The sequence below is a fragment of the Pectinophora gossypiella genome, chromosome 4, assembly GCF_024362695.1.
Source record: "Pectinophora gossypiella chromosome 4, ilPecGoss1.1, whole genome shotgun sequence".
NCBI classification, from domain to species: Eukaryota; Metazoa; Arthropoda; class Insecta; order Lepidoptera; family Gelechiidae; genus Pectinophora; species Pectinophora gossypiella.
In genome coordinates this window covers 6,374,410-6,400,349 of record NC_065407.1, presented here as the reverse complement: position 1 = coordinate 6,400,349, position 25,940 = coordinate 6,374,410, and the positions used below count along the sequence as shown (strand labels likewise).

The 25,940-nt window shown below is 37.5% G+C and overlaps 1 protein-coding gene across 6 annotated transcripts in view; it reads right to left on the bottom strand.

The window, feature by feature from the left end:
• LOC126366199 (SH3 and multiple ankyrin repeat domains protein 3) overlaps nucleotides 1-25,940 on the bottom strand; it is a 248,622-nt gene that overhangs the window by 123,403 nt on the left and 99,279 nt on the right. For all 6 annotated transcript variants that reach the window (XM_050009203.1, XM_050009202.1, XM_050009205.1 and 3 more), the window contains one exon: nucleotides 367-526. In XM_050009203.1, the coding sequence (XP_049865160.1) occupies nucleotides 367-513 (147 nt within the window). In that variant the 5' untranslated portion in view covers nucleotides 514-526. The remainder of the gene's footprint in view (nucleotides 1-366; nucleotides 527-25,940) is intronic.

The following is a 25,940-nucleotide window of genomic DNA, read 5'->3' as shown; positions in this document are numbered from 1 at the left end:
AAAATATGAATAATGCCTTTTGGTTTGCAAAGGTTTGGATTATAAATGATTCTATGAGTGAATTTGATACAAATAATATATTTTTTTAGATTGAATTACTTACCTATCGGCACGGGACACTTAAAAGACAAAGTTTAGACATCAAGAAAGCGGGATCAGTGCTTGTTTCAAACAGTCTTCACCAGCGCTTTTAAATTAACATATTACTACTTTTGATAGTATTATAAGAATTTAGATATCTGCATATCAGGATGCGAACTGGTTGACAACAGGCAGCGGAGAGACATGATTACATGACTTTTCATAGTTGCTACCTTCGCCTCTCCGCTGTTATCCAGTTTGCGGACTAAACGTGAAGGTACGGACCTTAGGCAAGGCGGCCAAGCACTGCTGCTTGACGTCCCACACGAGCTGGTCTCTGGGGAACTGCAGGCTCTTCTGCACGTTGAGCTCCGGCACGTGCACGCGCACCAGCAGCCAGCCGTCCGTGCCCTCCGAGCACTCGCCCTCCATTACGCTACGCCATCTGTGGACAAAAGGGAAAACTAACGTTAGGGTTGAAACTAAAACATGGCTGTCAACTTTTAGATTAGGGTTACATTGGTTTTATTTAAGGTTGTAAAACCGAATGTTCATTTAAAATCCAAATAGTCCAATCCCTATTGTTTAACTATTGTGTCTGAAAATCTGCAGTCAAGTCAAAAGTCATTAGAAAAACTTACTTAGTATTTGAAAATCCATACTAATATTATAAATGCGAAAGTAACTCCGTGTGTTATTTTTTCACGCTTAAACAGCTGAGTGGATTTAGATTAAATTTGATATGGAGATAGTTTCAGACCCAGGAAAGGACGTAGGATATATTTTATTCCGGAAAACTTACCCTAAAGGGATGAAAAGGGAGTGGAAAAAAAATGTGCCGCGCGCGATAACCGAAGTCCACGCGGACGTAGTCGGTAAGTAATCTTCCCTTTACTTCACTGCGCTGCGGGTTGAAATATGCTTAGTCCCGATTCAGTTAAGAAAAGTACGTTTCCTAAATTGATCCAACCGGAAATTGAACACGGATCTTTTGGTTTAGGTGATCAAGATGTCTATCGATAATAACATAACGAGTAATGAATAGCGTCCAAGTTATTAAATGTATTTTGGAACAAAAAATAAAAACATAAGTTCTAAAAATAAATAATGTTTTAATATTATGGCAGCCCACATCTACATAATTCTATCGTACCTATTTAATTATCAAAGCAAAATTTACATTTTTTGAGAACTGAAATTAATACCTATGCATACCTAAAATAATGTAGGTAGGAAGCCTTTTATTCAAATTGTAGGCATACTTACTAAATTTGCCATCCCTACTAACCCCCTTAAAAGTTAAATTTGGCAAAATCCCATCTTAGTGAATACCGTCGTAAAAGGAACCACCATGCAAAATTTTAGACTTCTAGCACTTGTAGTTTCTGAGATTTCGTGATGAGTGAGTGAGGCAGTGACTCACTTATATTAAGGAAGGTAATCATGATCTCTACGATATTTAACGCCATGTAGAATATAACGTAAATCAAAACTAAACAGTAATTAGACTTGTATCATTTTATACTTTCGATTGATATAACTGCTTTGGAGCGGTTAAATAAAGACGTTTCTAAAGGCATTATGCGCAAACGATCCACCTCATTTCATTACTATTGGAAAATGATAAGATCTCTACCTATTAAGTCAGCATCTAATATGAGACGTGCGTCCGCGCACCGATATCCGGTTGCAGTTCTATGAAGCGGCCATTTTAAATTCTCCAGTGGCGCCAATTTATCGTGTGTTCGCGGAAAAATGGCGCGAGTTGTAATAGGTATGCAGTGGGGCTTTACTCTTATATAGATAGGCGTTACACTTAATGCCGATTTCAAGATTAATGTAGGAAATTAATTAATTGAATAACTCAGGGAATTATATCAGTTTTTACGCGTATTTCATCAGTTTTTGTTGCGTATGGCTTAGGAATTGCGAGTACTTAGCTGATTTAAAAGAAAAGTGAATTTACTACGAATTACGTAAATAAAACTTTACAATTTCGATAGGTTGAACTTTACGCCTGTTAGCTGTAATGCACATATTTACCTTAAAGTTTCTCTGCCTATTTCGTAATCTCTAAATTACTGTCCAACATTCCCTGCGGTGTGAGGTATTTTCTAAACAAGGTATACATAAGTAAGAGATAATTCTTATCAAAATGTGGTTCGTACACAACCTGTGCATGGTCTTATGGCGTACCTTGTAGTGATGTTAGACTGATTCTGATTGAAAAATGGAGTCACTAACAATCATAGTTCGTTACATCACGTTCAAAATATCCGGATATTTTGAAATTTGTTGTTGACCCGGTGAATTTCGTATCACCCTTTTCCATATCTTCTCACCATTTATGGTCTGGTCATCCATGAACATTTCAAGACTAAGATTAGCCAATTCATTGCAGTCAATATCGAGTTTCAGGCAGACTAACGAAAGGCAATTCAGTTTTATATTATACTATAGATTTAACTCATATCCAGACCTCAGCTCTAGCGGCCTCCGTGGTCCAGTGGTTGAGCGTTCGGCTCACGATCCGGAGGCCTAGTGTTCGAATCCCGGTGGGGACATATCACAAAAATCACATTGTGATCCATAGTTTGTTTAGGACATTACAGGCTGATCACCTGTTTGTCCGAAAGTAAGATGATCCGTGCTTCGGAAGGCATGTTAAGCCGCTGGTCCTGGTTACTACTTACTGATGTAAGTATGTACTCGTTACATGAGTCATGTCAGGGGCCTTTGGGGCTCAATAGTAACCCTGACCTAAAATGTTAAGTTTGTTTTACTTAACTATTTTGGGAGATAAGAAATTATTTTTTACTGCAATCAAAACGGTATTAAATTATACTGATGATAAGACTGAACTACTGTAGTAATTAGGACAATAATGAATATACAACCGTATGACAACTAAAACAAATTAATTTATTATCAGAATTGATAACAATAAATGTAGGTAAGTTGACAACTTTTTAATTGGTAGGTAGATATAAGAATGATATAAAACGGGCGTAGATATAAATGTTGTTTTATTGGTCTGCCTGTTAGGCCGGTTAATAAAATAGCACTTTTAATTTATAAATATAATATAGGCATTTGTAACTTGAAACTCAAAAAATCATTATAAGTAGTGTACCAAATATAAAAATAATGTTTTTATTTAAGTATATAAGTATTACGGAATAAGTTAATAAGAAAACAACGTACAGTCATGAGCAATATAATGTACCCACTTTAGGACTCTGTCGCACTAACACATTTAACATTTAGTGAGACTTACAGTTCAATTTGTCAAAAAAGTTAATGTGACATGGTACCAAAGTGTATACATATTAATGCTCGTGACCGTACTATGAAAGGTCATTACCCTCCTTATTTTTTTTTGTACTCTCAACTATCTAAGAGGGAAATAAACTAAGGTGACGCATGATCACCCACCCTTCAAACGGTTACCTGTTTCTATCATATTATGTATGTACCTAAGTACTGCGTAATTAAGTACTTTACCCGTGAAACTAACTATTCTTGCAATATTAGTTCACTTTTATACTTAAACGACTATCAGTTGTTACAATATATTTTTCTTTTTTGTCGTGACTTGCTGTAGATTTGCCGCAAATGGCATGAACTACTTGGCCGGACAAATAGGGAGCGCTGAAGGCTCTCACCCGGTACAACGTTTAAGTCAACAGGCCTGAGGGTGCCCAGTTGTGCGCGAACTTCGGCTCAGGGCGTCGTCTGAATTATTTGAAAGAATTAATCGACGCCAGTGGGTCAATAGCGATAAGCGCCGATTGAGGGAAATCGTCAACCACGCCGGCGGGGTCGGTATCGGGGTCCTGAAGTGTTTGGTGTCACGAGCTGATTGGCTGCCTCTATGGCTAGAGTAATCGGGTCGTCGGGATCGTATATTACTTCGGACGCCGATACTTATCAGTGCACAATATCAGCAAGTAAAAATTTTATTTGTAAAATAATTACGTTAATTTCTACATACATATCTCCGAAGGGATAGACAGAGATGACTAGTATATGTCACCCACTCCTCGCCATCTACGTTTAAGTAATAGGGGGCGAACCTATTGCCATTAACCGGCCACAAATCCTGGAAACCATGTGAAATAAATTATCTATGATCCGAACATGGATTCAAACTTATAAAAGCCGAATTCAGTTGTTCAGAGCCTGAGCCAGGATCGAACCCGTGACACTATGATAGTCACGCGTTCTGTGAACAGGGCTATCACGGATTCATCTTAATCTTCGTCGTGCGGAAGTTTCGGACACAAAAAGCTGACGATCTTCGTCTACCCCAAAGGAGATGTAGCACGTAGTTGTGCAATACATTCTTCTAGATAACTTAACCAGGCTAATTGGGTTTAGATAGGTTTATCTAAGGTGATGAAATGTTGTCAAACGTCGTTAATGATTCTTAATTCTTTTCCAATAGAGTTTAAACGACACGTCTGACCATATCTGTGGATGATAAGCGGTCTAATTAGTGTCAGATAAGTAGCTAGACACTTATTTGTGCCAAGGATGACTAAGAAGGTTTCTGGTGGTAAACTTTTCCATTACCGTTTTCAGGGTTTCGTACCTCAAAAGTAAAAACGGAACCCTTAAGGATCACTTTGTTCGCCCGTCCTTCTGTCTGTCAAAACCCTTTTTCTCGAGAACTCGTGGAAGTATATCAAGTTAAAATTAACATACGTGGTCCTTTCAAGCTGTAAAAAAAACAAGCTTCTAAATAAACGCAATCCAAAGATTTCGCAGGGGAATCAAAATTTACCTACTTACTTCCCATACAGTCATGAGCAATATACCCACTTTAGGACTCTGTCGCACTAACATATTTGACATTTAGTGAGACTTACAGTTCAATTTGTCAAAAAAGTTAATGTGACATGGTACCAAAGTGTATACATATTAATGCTCGTGACCGTACACCTAGAATCATGATGGCCAGAAGGAAGATCTTACAGCACAAGTAAAGGATAAAATCCGAAAATTGAAAAGTTGTTGTCCCATCAAAAAACATTTCTTTTTTGCGATTACAAATTTGGAGTTGGTAATTTATATTTATCTATTATAACAGTATTTCAACCGCAAAACCTTCCTTAGAAATGAATATTATCTTTGTGAATTTACAGCAGTTTGTACAGAACCCTCAGAGCGCTAGTCCGACTTGCACTTGAGCAGCTTCTATTAACATGACACGTATTTCAGTATGATCACCTAATCTTGCGCCAAAAGTAACAAAGAATTCAAACGAATAACAAACATTGTAACTGTGTTTAATGAGTTCAAAATTGACAATTCAATTCATTTCCATCGTGCCTTTTAAAGTGGCATGATGCCAAGGGAAGCCATTCGAGTTTGCAGCTTCGATGTAGATGCCAAACAGAGCCAAACGTAGTTTTAGTTAGTTTGTAGCTAGCTGGCAGTTTAAATGCAGATCGTCTGTAATAGTCGGGTTAGTTTTTGAAGAAGATTTTTTACAATCATGCCCTTACGGACGTTAGGGATTACTCCCTAATAGGGTGGTCAGAGACACAAGTCATCAGTATCGGAGACCTTAATCGTTTGCTGCGCGAACTGTTTGACCTCTATGGCACCAGTTGATCATCATCATCAGCCCATTAACGTCCCCACTGCTGGGGCACGGGCCTTCCCTATGGATGGATAGGGAGATCGGGCCTTAAACCATCACGCGGGCCCAGTGCGGATTGATGGTTATAACGACTGCTAATGCAGCCGGGACCAACGGCTTAACGTGCCTTCCGAGGCACGGAGGAGCTCGAGATGAAAACTTTTTTTTGTGGTCACCCATCCTATGACTGGACTTTACGAAAGTTGCTTTACTTCAACAATCGCAGACCGAGCGCGTTAACCGCTGCGCCACCGAGCTCCTCAACCAGTTGATATGACACTAAAAATAATAAAGGACGAACTCGGGGCGGGTCGCTAGTACTGTATAAATACCAATGTGCCACTTTTTATTGTATATTTGCCGCATATGGCATTAACTACTTGACCGGACCTATGGGGACCGATACAATGTGCCACTGAAAAAACCTACCGAAAAAAAATAACCCACTCCCGTGAAAGAAAACTATCTAAACTATTTCGTCTATTTCGAAATATTGTACACAAACAAACGCCCAAAGTAAACATTTGCGCATGCGTACAGCTGCGTTGTAAATGTTGTAAGTGCATCAACCTGCTTTAGCCGTGATAAGATAGTCCAGTACACCACTCTAATCCGGTATGTCTGAGGTTGAGGTAAACAATGTAGGTATTTTGCAACCAAACGCGGAAGGTGGGTTCTCTGTATCTGGTTATTATGATTTAGGGACGCGCTAAAATTGTATGGTTTACGAATAAAGTTATAAAAGTTTGAAAGTACTTATGTAAGATTTTTTTATAGTCAAAATAACGCATTTATGAAGAATCTTCCCCTGTGTGAAACTGAAGACGGAAGGCGAGTTTTCATTAGTATAATACTTTACGTTTTTTTAACAATATAGAATTCCGTAGTCTCTGCTCTCCCTGGTAGAAAATGGGCGTGCATTTATGTATGTATCTGGGGGCACGGGAGTGCCCCAGCGAAGACGAGCAAAACGAAGCGCAAGGACATGGCACTACCTAGGTACCTTTTCTCGAAAATTCGTCGATTTTTTGAAACCTCATACGTATAATAGGTACATTACAATGTTCTTTTCTGAATTGGGACCTTTTCTGAGTTTTCGATTAGAATTTAGAATATACATTATAAGAGACAGAAATAACTACTTACTTACATTTAATATTTTATGGTTGTTTTTGCCCACAAAACCCAACCTCTTTTCGCAAAGACTTCACTGTAAAGTCTACAGCATTTATAACTCCAAGTTAGGTAAATACCTAGCAAAGTAAACAGTTCTTGAATGAAAACTAATTTAGTGAATTTAGCGCTTCGTGTCGCTTAAAATAACAAGAGCGAGCTTAAATTCCTACTTCAATTGTAACAAAAGAAAATGTATTTTAGTTGTAAATGTTACGTCTGCATTTTGTGGGTGAATTTTCAGTGCTTATGTCAGAAACAGAGACGCTCGTTTAATGCGCTTATTGCCCTGTCAGTCGTGCCAGGCCAAGAATATTTCTGGTTTCGGGAGCACAAATCTAAGCGGACAGGTATGAACATTTTTGCTACACAATTCCACATGTGAAAAGTTTCTAGCCTGAACAAACTATTCCCACACGAACCAGGAAGCTGCCGCTACAACTACCCACATTTTTATGTATTTTATATGCTGAGACAGAACCAGATACTAGTTAACATCCACCAGGTATATGTATTGGGACTTAACCATGGCTGGCGAGAAGTGAGTGTACGAGTATATAGGATGTAAGTGACATCGTAACGAAAACTTTGAGGGATGATTTAGACCATGATTCTGAGTTGATATCAAGTGGAATTTTCCGTCGCAAAAGTATAGAATTGAAAATAATTTTGATAAACTTTAAAACATAATGAATTTTGCGACAGAAAATTCCACATGATATCAACTCAGAATTATGGTCTGTATCATCCCCCTCAGTATCGTTACGGTGTCACTAACACCCATACCTACTTGTATGGCTATGTATGTACTTACATGGAGTGTTAGTGACATCGTAACGAATATTAAGAGGGATGATTCAGCTCATTATTCTGAGTTAATATCAAGTGGAATTTTCCACCTGTAAAGTATAAAATTAAAAAAAAAATAAAAAACAAAAAAAAACATGAATTTTGCGACGGAAAATACCACTGCATATTAACTCAGAATCATGGTCTGAATCATCCCCCTTAGTATTCGTTACGATGTCACTAACACCCTGTAAACTATACAGCTCTGTCTACACTTTTGGGGATAAAGGCGTGATGCATGTGTTAGAAAAATTGTATCTTATCGACTATCGATGTCGCATTATCAGACTTAAGCAAATATAAAAACAGGAGACTTAATTTTTTTAATCGACATTTTCATCTTCAGTTTACTTGTGGTATTTTAAATCGAATCAAGAAAGCTGTTACGGCGTACATTGACGAAAGAACACTGTTTAAATCAAGCGTCTACCAATCAAAAACCTGTCATCTAATTTTACATGATAATAGTTCTAACATAAACACAAATGAAAGTAAGGGCTGTTGCATATGTCGTGTTATATCACCAATTATTACCATACAGCTAATATTTATGTAAACTACCAAAGTATGAACTTTGCGCAATTTCCGGACATTTCGACGGTCTAATTGTATTATTTATTGAAGCTCTAATGGTATTATTATGAAGATTCTGCCTTTGGTAATGGTTTTAAGGCTGGTATATCACAGTAATTGCGTATTTGTGGATGTTTTATAACTTAATTTTACTGCTACCTTTCACACTGGCTCTGTGCGTGTAACATTCTAATTTACATAATTTAAGATATGTTTCCCCGCTGTCATAAAAGCCGATAGATAGATTGTGTTCTTTCCAGCATGATGGATCATTACATGGGCGATAGGCTGATCACATCACCATTCGGTTCAACATTTCCATCTCAGGACTCACATGTGGCTCTGCCAACCCCATTAGATGACGTGCGTGAGATATGTATTGTATGTCTCTGTCTGATAGCCTAATTGGAGATGTTCATAAAAAAAAGTACGACCTACTCTAAACCGGCTCGTGTGTATGAATCGACTGATGAATATAGAGGAAGCAAGAGAAGTGTGTCAGGATTGAAGCAGCTGGAATTCCATAGTCTATGCTGACCTCGGCGGATATTAGGCGTGAATTTATGTATGTATGATAGCCAATACAGAACCTATCCGCCCATACACAAGGCACGTTACCATACATCCACACGTCCCATTACCAGTCTTTCATTCATCAATTAGAGTCGTTGTCTTTCAAGTCGTCAAGTCTTTAACGGCCGTGTAAACCAAAGAATGCATATAATGTATATGGTGCAACACTGAAGGAGCAGGAGGAAGCAGCCGTGGTAGCCCAGTTGGTAGAACGCTTGCCTCTCACTTTGAGGTCGCAGGTTCGAATCCAGCACAGGTGTAAACCAATGATTGTCGAATTTGTTTTCGAATTCATGCTGGATCATAAATGATTATCACGGGCTCAGCGGTGAAGGAAAACATAGTGAGGAAACCCACATTCCCCCGAAATACATTTTTCGGAAGTATCTGACCTAACCTGTATTAGGCTGGTTTTCCCTTTGCGGGTTGGAAGCTCAGACAGGCAGTCGCTTCTGTAAAAACTGGACCTGTCAAATATTTAGGTTAGGTAAGCAGACCCTGTAAAAAACGGGGTAACGTTAGGGAGATGATGATTGGAGGAGCAAACGTACAAACAACAGGACATTATTTAATTGGTGAAAGTGTACTCATTTTAAAACCCAGACGACCAGTATATCAATATTGATATCAGGTAGCGAATTATCGAAGTATTTATCTTTCTATCACTTACATTCATGGCCATAGTTATTATTATTGAGTCCATATGGTCTATTGTGAATGTGAGAAACTTATGACCTTGCCTTAGCTACATTTGCTTTTTACCAACAATGGACTTTACTTAAACATTTGTAAGTAATTATAACGCAACTATCTAAACTACTTGATTTTATTGTTCAAAGGTATTAAGTTATTACTTCATGTAATTAATCGCTTACAGTCAGCCTTGAGTTGATGGTAGTAGTTTGAAAATAGATAATGATCTCGAGTAAATAAAATATGTAGTTATAACAGTCAGAGGTGTATAGAACATGGTTCATTAGTCTGGAAGTACCAATTATGAGGTAATTCTGAAATATTTTACAGGCAGGCGACGGACACGCACAGAAGTCACGTCCTAACGGACTTGGACCTATACGGCCTCTGTGGTCCAGCGGTTGAGCGCTGAGCTCACGATTCGGAGGCCCCTGGTTCGAATCCCGGTGGGGACATATCCCAAAAATTACTTGGTGATACCTAATTTGGTTAGGACATTACAGGCTGATCACCTGATTGTCCGAAAGTATGATCCGTGCTTCGGAAGGCACGTTAAGCCGTTGGTCCCGGTTATTACTTACTGATGTAAGTATGTAGTCCTTACACGAGTCATGTGAGCCTTTGGCGGCTCAATAATAACCCTGACACCAGGGCAGATGAGGTTGGTAATCCATCACACAACCGACACGATAGAAGAAGACGTCCGTTAATCCATATAGGAGCCCTAATTATTGCTAAATCCTAACCTAAAATGGTTATTATGAACAATAACGGTTACAGTTGACCAGCCCATCGCGTATCTTAAGATCGAAACTCAAATGTGCTTGGAAACCTGGGCCGCAGGAGGGAGATTAACGATAGTCCATCATGATGGAGGGGACATAATAATACGTTCAACTTTTACGACACGCTGAGGATGACAAGCAGCTGATTGCATTTTGTTTAATTGACTCTCAGTAGCAAAGAAGCTTTATAACAGAGAGGAAATATAGTGCAGTAACTAAACAGTTACTCCATATTCAGACCTTTTCCGGTAACCCAGCTAGTCTATTTTTCTTAAAATCTATTCAACACACACCATTCATCATTCTTTCATTCATTTCTCATTTGTTGGTCTTTTTTTTTCTTAAAATGCTTAAATGGAACGTTTATATCGCTGCTTTTGTATTTAGATTTATTAAAACTGGCACCATTCTTTCTTATAACGCAACCTATTACAAGAGACATTTTTGAGAGTAAAATTACAAAACAACTAATCTATTTGTTCCAGTTGAACAGCAAATTAATGAAATCTTCATATTAATTCGCGACTTTCAACAGCATAAAATCTCAATCCGTCATGATTTCGCGTAGTAACAGTGTAAATAAAGAAGCTACAAAGGGCGAGTGTAAAAAGTAATAAAATAATTCTAATAAAATCAAAAGTAAGTAAATAGAAAAGATAAAAGAAAAGTAAAAATATTCCTTTTTCTTTTTTACTGAATGTTTAAATAATTTCATACATAATGTAGACGTTGTACAGTCGTCTCGTGGAGTGAAAAATATAATTTGAACCCTTTAGACATGAAACCCTAAAAACAATATGAATTAATGTTTATTAGGGTTTCATGTCTAAAGGGTTCAAATACATTTATTTGTTCGCTCATTTATATTTTTTTACTTGTCAGAATCCTCTAATTCGTAAATGGGAGTTGTCAATTTTAGGTTGTGTCTACCAATACACTAGAAACTCTATAAAAGTAATACTATAAAGTTTAATTTTAATTTTGTTTTTGTGTCAACTAGAAATGAACACAAATATACTAAAAAAAACATTATTTACTTTACACAAATTCGTTACATCAATAAATAAAATTACCTGTAGGTATTCTAAATTAAAATTAAATTAGAATTGTTTTCGAGTGTTCTAGAATCTAGAATAATCCAGAATATGTGGCATGGCATCCTTTTGATTTAGTAGAACTGCCTGACTTGCTAGAATGATTTAGCTACCTATTTATTAGAAAGCGTATTCTACCTCTTCTATGTCTTATCATCAGATAATACCAGGATTATGAATAAACGTGACCCATTAAAAAGGATAACTAATTTCAAGATTATCTTATAAGAACCTGCATGTACGGAACTCTTGCCTGTGAAGTCCGACACACACTTCGTATTTTTTCCTCCGTTCTGTTGAAGCAATTATTTCAGCTAATGGATTGCAACACACGGAAGATTTGCTTTTAGTTTTTTAGACTAGAAATACATGATTTTGTAGTTAGCAAAATGATTACTCGTAGATAGGTAGATTACATGAAAGCAGTTATGTTATATAAATTAAGCAGTAAATTATGTTGACTGTAAATAATGTGAACATAAAAAAAATCTGTATTGAACATAATCTTCTTCTTCTTCTATCGTGCGGGTTGTGAGCAGGGATGTTAGGGAGGTCCGTAACCGTAACTGAATCCGAAATAAAAGTTTCGGATAATATCGGATAGGGGCGGAGCCTAATAATTGAGACATTGTTTGTTTTGTCTTCCTTTGTCGTCATAACATATATTATATAACTTGTCGTTATAAATAAAACCACTTTATTAGGTCCCTATTTGTATTTTATCCTTGGGGGAGACCTATGCTTAGCAGTGGGCGTCGTACGGCTGATAATGATGATGACCCAACTTAGTACTTATAACGTGGTTGCAAGTTATTTTCTTGTAACTTATATGGGTATGGGATTACTGGCGCCAATTGTCTTTTGTCTGTTTGGATAGTGTTTAAAATTAGATTCTGCAATTGAATAAAATGTGCCCCAAATCGTGACTCGAGTCTTTTATTCGTTTAAACAATCGTGATGCTCCAAGCTAAGCTTTGTTAAATGCAAAATTATTGTATTTATTACTACTTACAAATGTAAATTGATAAACAATTTTATTGAGATGTCTTCTTAGGCGATAGGCGTTTGTGATATACGTACACTTCAAGACAAATACTATATTTATTCTTTATTGCACTTAACAATTAATTATAATAAATATAATAAGAATATTCTAAAGATGCTCATTGACTCTCTTTTCAAACATGAGATAAGACGAACTCTCCTGAACTACTCTCGGCAACCTATTCCAGTCTGCTCTACTACAGGACAGATATTAATCTACGGACATGAATTATTTTCATATAATATCTGTCACTTATCTCGCCATCGGTACGTACAGTCGGGCAAAAAAGTGGTTCGGGCTTTAAGATCCCGTACGTAGATTGGAACGTGACGAGTCAATAAGAGGTCGATGCCCTCTAGACACCTCTTTAGTACCAATGTCTACCTACTATTTGTCAAGGTGATTGGCGAATTGATTCAACAAGGTTTTGGTAAAAAATTGTCGGCGAGATGAATCGGTCGCTTATTATACATACTTTTTATGTATACTTTTTTAGTAAGTATTTCGTGTACTTATACATTGTTTGAGGTTTACGCGGTTGTTATCATAATTAAAACACATAATACCGGGTTCTTACCGCGTTATTATCAGGGATATGAGACTCCCGGTATTTCAACATTGTAGCAAGTGCCACGATCACGGGACGGCGGATATGTTTCGTCTACCTACTTAAAAAGCTTTTAAAACTGTCTATAAGTAAGTAGGTTATAAATGCGATAGGAAGTTCGAAATTGCATGCTTTAAGAGTCAGAGAAAAGCAATGAAATTTTAGTTACTTTATTTTGTAGCGTTCATTTGAACTGAAAATTAAAGATCTAGTGGCTAATATAATAATTTTATAAGTACAGATTGGTGCTAATTCCTGTAAATACCATCTAATTTTATTTTAAGTTATATCTGTCCTTTTCTTATCCGCCGAAAAGGAAAGGGACGGGTAATCGACAAGCATAAAATTTATGGAACACACGTCAATTTTAAGCACAAATCTAAACCAACCGTCTAAAAATTTTACGTCAGTCAATAACCCGACACATTAATTTACTCATTCTTTCTAAAATTAAGAGCTGTGAATCATCCGTCCCTTTCCTTTTCGACGGATACGAAAATGACGGATATAACCTAAAATAAAATTACTGTGTGTACTGGTGTCTGCAGGAATCGGGGCCATTGTCGTAGCTAGAATAAGTAGGTACTTATTCTAGCTATGACTCGTCCTTCTAGGTAGAAGGACGTACATTGACCAAATTGGAGAACTCCTTAGAAAAGGCTTAGTACGATCTATTCTGAAGCGGCGTGCGTGTATGAAACGATTAATGAATGTGGAGGAAGCAAGAGAAGCGTGTCAGCAAATGGAATTTCATAGTCTCTGCTTACCCCAGTGGGAAATAGGCGTGAGTATATATGTATGTATGTGTGGTGTATGTATGTACGTATTTCTGGACAACACAAGGAAACCTAATTAATAATTGCGTTGACATTTAAAAAAAAAAACGACATTGACTTAATATCGTGAACTTTAATTTAAATCTAGGTAGTTACAGTTTAAATCACTTTAAATGCTATAAATCGTCCATTGCCTGTCTTGTTCCCACTCCATCAATGAATTACGTAGGCGGACTGGAATGTAAACATTTTATACACCTAGAACTTATGCGCTAAGTAAGAAGCCTTTAAGATACCGACCCTGTCGGCATGGCTTTTTAACCCCCGACGCAAAAAAGACGTTTGGTGTTATAAGTTTGACGTGTATGTATAAATGTGTATGTGTCTGTCTGTGGCATCGTAGTTCCCAAACGGATGATCCGATTTTATTGCGCCTTTTTTTGTTTGAAAGGTATATCAGTCAAGAGTGTTCTTAACTATGTTTGGTGGAAATCGGTTCAGGTCTTCAAGGTCATCAAGTCGTTTAAATGTGATAGGAATGTTACAAGTTCAGTTTGCTTGCAAGCATATATGTGGGATAAGTTATTTTTTGCTTATTATGTGGTTTAGCATTTTTAACCTTTTGTCATAATAGTTGAGTATTTTTTTTGGTCGAGGGTTTTTAAAATTTTTTATTTAATGTTATTATAAAGCACTTTTCACAACCGGTCTAGTTAAAGCCGTTTCTCTCAGAGGTAGCCCTCTGAGACAACGCCTTGACTAGGTTCGCGCTTTCCGAGCACACTCAACCTTTCGCGTTGTCTAGGGGTGAGGGCCCTGAGCGTATTTTGTTTACCCAACCAAAATAATCCCTTTAAAAAAGATACCTTGTAAAGTTACCCGATCCGTCATGAATGGTGGGCGAACCGGAATACACTTCGAACACACTCGCTAAGTAGGAAGCCTGCTTACCCTACGCATTAATTAGTAAACTGATTTCTGCCTACACTCGTCTGACTAGACGAGATGTTTTCATTGACTTGTTGCATGGGCGTACAGGTGAAAGGTTGTGTTTAAACAAAAAATAATGTATACAACAACTATTTGAGTTTTTTGTTTAAAAATGACATAACTTAAGCTCATGACTATATTGGGGTTGTCCCAGATACATCTATTGCTTTCTATTAGACCCATGATAGGTGATGAGCAGTACAGTCGTTTAAAATGGTCGAGCTAACTAAGTTAGTGGAAAATGCACTTAAGATAAATTGATAAGAACAACTCACTGCCCGTGGTCCAGTGGTTTGAGCGTTGGAGTCCCGATCCGGAGGTCCCGGGTTGAAATCCCGGTGGAGACACAACACGAAAATCACTTTGTGATCCTTAGTTTGGTTATAGGACATTACAAGCTGATGACCTGCATGTCCGAAGGAAAGATGATCCGTGCTTCGGAGGACATGTTAAGCAGTTGGTCCCGGTTACTACTTATTGATGTAAGTTAGTAGTTGTTACATGAACAGGGGCCTTTGGCGGCTCTTATAGTAACCTTGACACCACGGTTGATGGGGTTGGTAATCCACCTCACAACCCACACGATAGAAGAAAACTCATTGGTGCTTGAGGTGATTGAGAAGCAAGTCGGTGAACCACAAGACCACAGTGTAACTATTTAAAATTAAACATTGAATAACACCTTAAAGATTAATTTGAATCTGCATAGTTAATATGTAAATGTATGCAGTTACAACTAGTGACTAGGTCGTATTTTTGAATGATAATAATTTAATACCTCGTACCATGATGTCATACGTAGTAACGATCGATCTTTTTATTCATTATAACAAATGACACCAATAAGGAAGTTTAGAAATCACACTATAAGAACCTGTGCACACTACAGACGTTTGGCCACTATCGTATTCGTGTACCTAAAAGTATACAAACATACATACATACATAAACAGCCTATATACGTCCCACTGCTGGGCACAGGCCTCCTCTCAATCAACCGGAGGGGGTATGGAGCATACTCCACCACGGTGCTCCAATGCGGGTTGGTGGAGGTGTTTTACGGCTAATAGCCGGGACCAACGGCTTAACGTGCCCTCCGAAGCACGGAATCATCTTACCTTCTCGGACAATCAGGTGATTCAAGCCTGAAAAGTCCTTACTAAACAAAGGACAGTCTCACAAAGTGATTTCGACAATTTCCCCATCGGGAATCGAACGCGGGCCTCCAGATCGTGAGCCTGACGCTCTAACCACTAGACCACGGAGGCTGTTGTACCTAAAAGTATAATGTACGATAAAGCGCAAAAGTCCAATCAGCAATCAATAAATTAATTGGTTTGCTGTTGGTGGGTTGTGGTTGCTGGTTGCACTTAAGACCTCCTGGTTACATGTCGTTTCTGTAATAGCGCTAACTATGTAACCCAATTTTGAAGAATAAAAAATAATATATTTGTTAATCTTTTTTTGACCAAAGACGCCTACAAAAACAGAAATTTTATAATTATGACAACTATTGGTTCATAATTTCACCACTGTTTACAAATAATTCGTTAGGCTCAGTGACTGCGCTTATGCTCTTTGATTGTGAGATGTACACGTTTAATTTACGATAGTGAACACTGGCTTTATTATACGATATGTTCTAATCAAAAGTAATTTAAATCATTGCAATCACATAAAATTTATTACAGTTAATTTGGCATATGAAGGTTCGTTTCCATATATATGAATACAGTGTTTAAGGAAGTACGATTCATAATTACTTTGGGGTTTTTATCTAATAATGATTGTAATTTATTGTCGGTTGTTCGCCCCTGAAGAGCTCAGTGGTGCAGCGGTAAACGCGCTCGGTCTGCGATTGTTGAAGTTAAGCAACTTTCGCAAAGGCCGGTCATAGGATGGGTGACCATAAAAAAAATAGCTCTCTCCGAGTCTCGAGCTCCTCCGTGCTTCGGAAGGCTCGTTAAGCCGTTGGTCCCGGCTGCATTAGCAGTCGGTAATAACCATCAATCCGTACTGGGCCCGCGTGATTGTTTAAGGCCCGATCTCCCTATCCATCCATAGGGAAGGCCCGAGCCCCAGCAGTGGGGACGTTAATGGGCTGATGATGATAATGTTCGCCCCTATTACATAGGACTTAAACATAGCTGATGAGGGTGTATATACTATACACCTCTGCCTACCCTTCGGGGACACAGGCGTGATGCACGTGTACATTGACGCAGCCCAAAATTATGTAGTTACAGTTCTCTTTACTAAACAAACCCGGAACAGAATTATCAGGTTATCAGCCTCCATCTGACTCGGCTGTGCTTAACAATAGACGCGGCAAAAACTCTATTAATGTAGCCATTTCTGCAGATTTAAATCTCACTGATAGATAAAGTAGGTATTTGACGAAACAACAAGACAAAGACCATTATTCTAGTTGGAATGATTTGGAAGAAAAGCGCCGAAATTGGTTTAGATGGATACTTTTGTTTGGGTAAATGAAAGGTTGTTTAAACGCGCTTGGGTCGCCTTCACGTAATTATTCTTCCGGGGTAGCTACCTATAGAAGATTCGGCACCAAGAATACTTACTATACAATCTATACAGAGTTATTATTATGAAAAACTTTAAGGGATGATTCAGACCATGATTCTAAGTTGATATCAAGTAGAATTTTCCGTCATAAAAGTTTGGAACTGAAAATATTATTTTATAAACATAATTCATGAAAATTGAATTTTCCGACAAGCAAATTCACTTGATTTCAAATCAGAATCATGGTTTGAATCATCCCCCTCAGAATTCGATACGATGTCACTAACACCCTGTATATTTAGTTATACGGTGCTTTGAAGTATAAGTAATTAGCTTCTTAGACATAAACAAACATAAACAGCCTATATACGTCCCACTGCTATTCATAGGCCTCCTCTCCATCAACCGGATTGAGAAACACTTGAAGAGACTTCTTTTAATGGGTCAGATCCCACAGTGCTCCCCATTTGTCAGGCCAAGCAATGCCCCCGTATAGGTAAACTACAGTACACCCTGGACAGTCCACAAAAACGTTTCAAACATAGCATCTACATATAAAAATGAGAGTTGTGTGTACATAATTTAATATATCCCAATTGGGGTAGTCATACATCCGTCGCAAGGTGAACTAAGTTCCCACACCTCACCAAGCTTTCTGTTAGACCAACGTCATAGTTGGTGATAGTCAGAGGTACATCCATCGCAAGATGAACTAATTATCCGCACCTCACCGAGCTTTCTGTTAGATTAACGTCATAGGTGGTGAGCCGTATCGCTGTCCATAATGGTCGAGCCAACTGCGATAGTGAAATAACTCACTTGCGTACCGGGGTCCGTACCGGCGACCCCTTATTGCCAAGCAAGCCGGTGTACATTCATGAGCAATATCAAGTACCCACTTTAGGACTCTGTCGCACTAACACATTTGACATTTAGTGAGACTTACAGTTCAATTTGTCAAAAAAGTTAATGTGACATGGTACCAAAGTGTATACATATTAATGCTCGTGACCGTACCACAGTGACTAATAATAACAGTGTCTACCCGTCCCTTTAAATAGGTTAAATTAATCCATCAATTTCAGTTTGATGGAACAAAGTTTCTATTTGTAGCAGATACAATCTTCTAATTATTTTCGTGTCACGATGGATCGTGGATGGACAATGGCTGTTCTAGTTGCCCTTCGTTCTCTTAATGAGTTTTTCTATCGACTAACCATTAAGACGCTTTAATAAATATACCAGTTCGAGAATAGAAAGACAGCTCTATTCTTTCTCTCGCTACTCAACCAATAAAGCCTGAAAGTAAATATAAGTTACGGCGTCTGTGGTCCAGTGGTTGAGCGTTGGGCTCACGATCCGTAGGTCCCGCGTTCGAATCCCGGTGGGAACATATCACAAAAATCAACATGTGATCTTTAGTTCGGTTAGGACATTACAGGCTCAGGCTGAGGTTGGTAATCCACCTCTTAGCCCACACGATAGATGCAGAGAATATAAGAATAAGAAAATAAGATCTACGTTTTTCTACAATAAGTATTAAGTTTATGTCAATGGATCACGTGCAGTCAAACGTGACTAAAGACATTAATGACTGACTGCATACTTTATAATAACTCACACATAAATAAATACAAGTAACACATTCTTCATTATCACCATGTAGTCACTGTATCTATCTAATTATATTTTATTGTAACTCATTTTTCTGAAGAGGAAATAAAGATTATTTTTACCCGACATCGGCGAAGCAAAAAGGAGGGTTATGTTTGACCTTTTTATGTGTATCTATGTATGTATGATTCCGAGTAGTGATGTTTAGAAGATATCCGTGGTCATACGATTATCTGCCCAAAAAGTTTGCTTATTACGGCATACGACTACGGCTATCTCCTAAACATCATTCGGAAGAATTTCAGAGAAATATATACCTATTTTATAGTTTCATACTTATTAGAGCGTGATTATTCCGTTGTCGGGCTTTAGTTTTTTAACTTTTATTTATTAATATTGTATGTACATATGTCGTTTCCATATCTCGGGACTATAGAGTCCCGGACTTTTGGAAGGCGTGATTATTATTATCATATCTATCTTACGGTATCGCTTCTAAAGTGGTTGCTGGTTCTTTTGTGATAAATCTGCTCCATTTAGGGATTACGGGTTTATGTAGGTCACTACCTGATACAGTCTTACAATATTATAAAGAGATTTTGGTCGTCTCATTTCAAGAACTAACTCTGACTTGATAGCCAAGTTTCTACATAGCTACATTCGAAGTGCCTACATAAATACCTACTTCTCAATTACTACCGGTCCCAGACGTCAATATTAGAACGTTTTTGTTAAACATAAAAAAAATTGACGTTAAACAAATTGTGTACGTGACGTGTTCGATAAAAGACGTATTTCTTTTTATTATTAGTAGCGGAGAATTTCGTGCCTATTTGTATTTCGATATTCGTATTGTCAATGGAGTTATTGAAGTGGGAAACTGTTACTTAATCGGAAAGTTTAATAATTATACTTGCTGGAGTACCCCTAAAATGTCATAGTAAGATAGTTATAAAACGCTTTTTATCAATTTAACCCAATACCTATCTAAAATGTGAAGTCGGAGTAAATAGAAAGACGGTCGAAATATATCTTCCACTCCTTGTCATAAGTAACCACAGTGGAACATTTGCGGGGTTTGCAGGCAACGAAGGTAGTTTCCATCCAGGAGGATGCGCTGACTTCAGAATGAGGGACTTTCCAGTCTACGCTCCTCAAAAACAGTATAGATGGCGCTGTACAGATTTTCCTTCGTTTAACGGTTAAACGAAGGAAAATCTGTACAGCGCCATCTATATTGTTTTTGAGGCACGCAGTCTCGAAAGTCCCTCATTGAGGTAGTCGAAGGTACATCCATAATCAACTTAGTACCCACACCTCACTGAGCTTATGTCTGTTATCCATGAAATTAGAAGGTTAAACTTTAACCTTCTAATTTCATGGATAACAGACATATCAATATTTTATCTTTGTTTTTGGGTATGAATGAGGACCCTTTACACCCTGGTACAATTACATCTTCCACCCATTATTATTCTGATCAAAATAAAGAGAAGCAATATAAGTAGGGACATAATTCTATACATGTGATCCAAATTACAAGTAACAATTATTTTTATATACTTACAGCTTCTGCCATAGTATTTTGGACTTATTATATACCAGAATAATTAGATTGTTTTTGTTGAACTAGTCTGGAAAGTCCTTCATGTAGAAACTAACATTATATTCAACAAAATATAATTTCTTACTTTTTATTCGACAGATTTCGGAAGTCGGTTGAACGTTTTTTTTATATTAAAACTATTTTTTGTTACATAATTATTTCCGGCCAAGTAGTTAATGCCATCTGCGGCAAACCTACAATAAGTCACGTCAAAAAAAAATAAAAAAAATTACATAATTATTTCCTTAGGGTGAAAAAGTATGTAAACCAAAAACGAATATTTCGGAAGTTAAGTACTATTATTAGGTAGCTATACCTAAATGGGACTTAAAGACTTCCGAGTGCGACAGAAAGAAGTCATCGTTGACACACTATCACAAGGACATTCAAGTAAAAAAAAAATCTTCAAAACAAAACAGTAATTACTTACCTAGTTATTTTCCGTAGCAATTACAATTTACATAAAACATGGGGCCGTGTTCAAATAACACTTAATGGCTAAAAGGCTATTCGAAACAATTACAATGCGTTGTAGATAAACAACTCTATAACAAGTAATAACAAGGTGGCGTGTCCTGGCACTTGTCATTTTATCACGTGTTGTGGTTCTACCTACTAAGTACTTACCTAGTATACTTACCTTGAACTTGGTAAGTGTTTTTGCTATTAAATTGTTAGGGTTCGTAATGTTTATTTAATTATTATTAGATTATATAACTTAGTAACAGACGGAATAAAGTCGTGAATATGTGTCACGACTTTATTATTTTTAATTTGGAACTGGCATATTATTTCATTTGTTTTTTATTTTGATTTCTTCTTTTTCGAACGGGAACGCTTTCCCGCCTTTTTAAAAGGCGGTGACGTGGAATTTTGTTCGGTTGCGGTAATCTGTTATGAAGAGTTGGGGAGTTAACATTGTTTATGAAAATATAACATATAACATTATTCAAGAGAATTGCTGAATTGTTTGATTACGACGAGCACCTCCCCACCTGAGAGCAGTAGTATTATCACAAAATGTAGGACATTTGTTTGAGCCAAAAATACATACAGTTTGTTAGTGACATCGTAACAAATACTGAGGGGGATAATTCGATAGAAAATTCCACTTGATATTAACTCAGAATAATGAGCTGGATCATCCCTCGCAGTATTCGTTACAATGTCACTAACACCCCGTACAAGTATATACAAGTAGGTATGGGTGTTAGTGACACCGTAACGAATACTGTGGGGGATGGTTCAGACCATGATTCTGAGTTAATATCAAGTGTAATTTTCAGTCGAAAATTAGTTGCATACTTTCACGATTCAGAATCATGGTCTCAATCATCCCTCAAAGTTTTCGTTACGATGTCACTAACACCCTGTATGTGTATTATCATTACGTAGTTTATGTACTTACTCGTAAGTTTATCTATCTTTGTATTTTATGGTTATATGTACAAGTATTCCTATGCTGCACTATCCCGCTATATTATATAATATACTAGCGGCGGCCCGCGAATTCGTGGGTTTCGGTTTCCGCGGTAAGAAATTCAGATTTTTTTAATTGTTAAAGCGTATGTGTCATTCTGATGTATAAGCTACTTTATTGTAAAGTTTAATTAAAATCTAGTCAGTAGTTTTTGCGTGAAAAAGTAACAAACATCCAAAAAACCATACGCACAAACTTTTACATTTATAATATTAGTAAGATTAAATATATCCTATATTCACAGGTTGCCTGGAAGAGATTGCTAATTAGCAATAAAGCAATAAGGCCGTCTATTGCACTCTTTCTACTAAAGAGAACTTTTGTTTTGTATTTTGTATTTCTTGTGTGTGCAATAAATTAGATAATGTTACATTTATGTTTGTATCCGTGGTATAATCTCACTTATGCTCATCGTAATACTGTATTGATCGCAGTCTGAACACGTGTAGACCTGGTAATCTTGGAAGATTATTGTTAGTCTCCTCATTGTTTATCTGATTCTATTATTATAAATCATTGCCTATTAAAGACCTCGAAGGACGTACATTGATCAAATTGGGGATGTCCTTAGAAAAGGTTTAGTACAATCTACACTGAATCGGCGTGCGTGTATGAAATGATTGATGAATGTGGAGGAAGCAGTACTGATAGAAGCATATGGAACCCTTAATCTCTGCTTACCCCGATGGGATATAGGCGTGACTTTATGTCGTTCAATGACATCGCAAGTTATATTTCCGTAACTTGAGGCTCTGCCCACTCTCATTGGAATTACGAGCGTGTGTAATTAACTTACTTTAGCTAACCTACTTCATCTGCTTCTCTTTGTGAATTCTTCTTCTTATAGGGTGGGTTGTAAGGTGGAATACCAACCTCATCAACCCTGGTGTCAGGGTTATTACTGAGCCGCCAAAGGCCCCTGATACGGCTCATGTAACGACTACATACTTATATCAGTATGTAGTAACCGGGACCAACGGCTATGAATTTGAATTCATGTTGAGATCATAGAGTTAATTGATATCACGTGGTTTCCATAATTTATACCCGTTTAATGGCATAGCAATAGGCTCGCCCCCTGTTATATGGGACTTCGATATAACTGACGAAGAGTGGGTGTATATTATGTGCTATACGCTTCTGTCTACCCCTTCGGGGAACCGGGCGTGATGCTATGTTATCTTGTTGTTATGTAATACCTGTTTATGTACAAGATGCCTGTTTTCATTTATAAATAGTAGTTTTTATACAGACTTTGAAAAGTCGTAATTAAAATGCCTACAATATGCCGCGTATTAATTTGTGTCACGTGAAACGACGCAAATCGGACCTGCTCAATTTTATAAAAAGTGCCCACCTCAATAGGGTTTGTATGATAACACAAGCACTTATACATTCTGAGAATATTAGAGTAGCTTTATTGTATCAAGATCATTTAAAACTCAAAGAGAATCCACACGATCGTTTACTTTGTATCATCGAAACGCTGTGTTTTCAAAGGCAACGTACTAAGCGCCACGAAGACGTCGCAAATCGCGAAACGACTGAGTTCGCTTGCGGCACGCTGAAATGGCCGTTTTTGATACAATAAAGTACAGCAATTTGCTCCGTCAATATAAGTAGTTAAGAATTCCTACGGAATACGGAACTTGATGAACACAATAGAGGTATTAGAGCTATTTGCTCCTTTAACGTATTTAATTATTTATTAATATGAAACTATAATCAAACGGTTATCATAGCGGATCCGTGTGTTATGTTGTGGGGATTGTGGTTTAGAACGACGCGCGACGGTCCGTCCGATACACAGACGTCGCAACACAACGGACCTACGGAGCGTCGTGTGGCCACACTCTTACCGTACCTACGATAACGTTCATTAGTAGGTCACAATACTTTCTACCGACCTGTTGTTATTTGATACCGAGAACTATCTTACTTACTCGATGTGCATTGGAATTGTTTTGACGTGTGGGAAATAAGTATCTTGCGGGTATAGCCGAGAGGTGGATAGTGAAGGAGTGCGAATAATTTATAGGTTGTACATATGATGTACGTAGACATACATAAACACTAGCCCGTGATCTCTAATGGCGTGCCCTGGGGGGTTAAAAAGGCCACATTCAATTTGACATTTGCGTATATAAAAGTAAGTGCACAATGAAATGTCAAATAGCCATATTGCTTTTTTAGATGAATTGCTTCTATGTGGCCTTTTAAACCCCTGATGATTTATAAGTAATCAAAAGTCAAGTTGCAGCCATTTTTGATAATCTGTATGCAAGTTGATTTCGAATTTGGAAAATGACGCATCGACGGATAAAAACCGAAGGAATGACGGAACGACCACTGACGCAAAGGTCCTCAGAATATCCGCAAATATCATTCTCCGGGCAAATAATACGGACATTGTGTGGGCACAAATAATATCGGAAGTGGCTCTCCATAAATAAAGGAATTTATTGCGCGTTACTTTTGGTTTGTTACATGTCCCGTGTTCTTGTTCTCAAACTAAAATAAAATTCAAGGCCCTACGTATAAGAAATGTTCCATATGTAGAATAGTTGTCTATAACAGCATACTTTTACTTCCAAGTTATACGTGACGGCCTAGAGTATGACAGGGTAATGGAATGGGTATAACTTGACTACCAAACCAAAGTTCCCAGGTAAGATTCCCAGTTGTGGCTATTTAGGAAACCAACGTTACATTATGCATTACTTTTGTATCCCCGAAGCGATAGGCAGAGGAATATAGTATAAAGGCACATCCACTCTTCGCCAACTGTGTTTAATTCTTATGTAAAAGGGAAGCGAGCTTATTGTTATTAAACGGGCACAAATCCTAGAAACTACGTGATATCAATTTTTCTATAATCGAAATATGAATTCAAACCAACCAAATTTGCCTCTTTTCTTCTAAACGAGGGGAAACGCGAGCATAGAAAAACATAATACATATACCTGTGATGGGCACTTATGAGAGCCCCCTAGCATTATCCCGTTTTTCACAGGGTCCGCTTACCTAACCTGAAGATTTGACAGGTCCAGTTTTTTACAGAAGCGACTGCCTGTCTGACCTTCCAACCCGCGAAAGGAAAATGCATTCTCAAAAACGTGGGGCTGAACACGTGATAATAATTTATGATCCACACATGAAACAAATTCGACAATCATTGGTTTAGGCCTGTGCTGAACATGGTAGACGAAAGTTAATTTCTTAAATTAACCCAGTCTAGCCATTACTATACCACAGAGGTTGTCATCAGTCTTGTAAGCCTGATGACAACCTCTGTGATTGTGTGATTGTTATGAGGTGATGTAAGTATGTAGGTATATGAATTAATATTTTGCTATCAAGTTTCAAGTTACGTGAGCCTTTTATCTTTATGTCAACCATTGTGTATGTGGGGACGTGTGTATGGTGTGCACAATAGAATGACGATAACACATTGACGTCTTTAAGACCCATTAACGGCTGCAAAAGTACAAAAGACTCATAATATATAAACTTTGCAGGCTACTTTCCTCAAAAATACTATAGATGGCACTTTACAGCTTTAGTGCGATAATTACCAATTGTCTCATTACTCGGGTATATAATAATACCAAAATACAATGTAATGGCAGATGCATATATAAAAATAATTGTTGCTTGATATTTGGATCATAATATATATTTTCGGTATAAATGATGACCTGTCAATCATCCATCCCTTTTCTTTTCAGCGCATAAGTAAATGACAGGTATAACTTAAAATAAAACTAGATGGTGTCTATAGGAATTAGCACCAATGTGTCGCCCACATTTCTGGCGCATAATTATGAA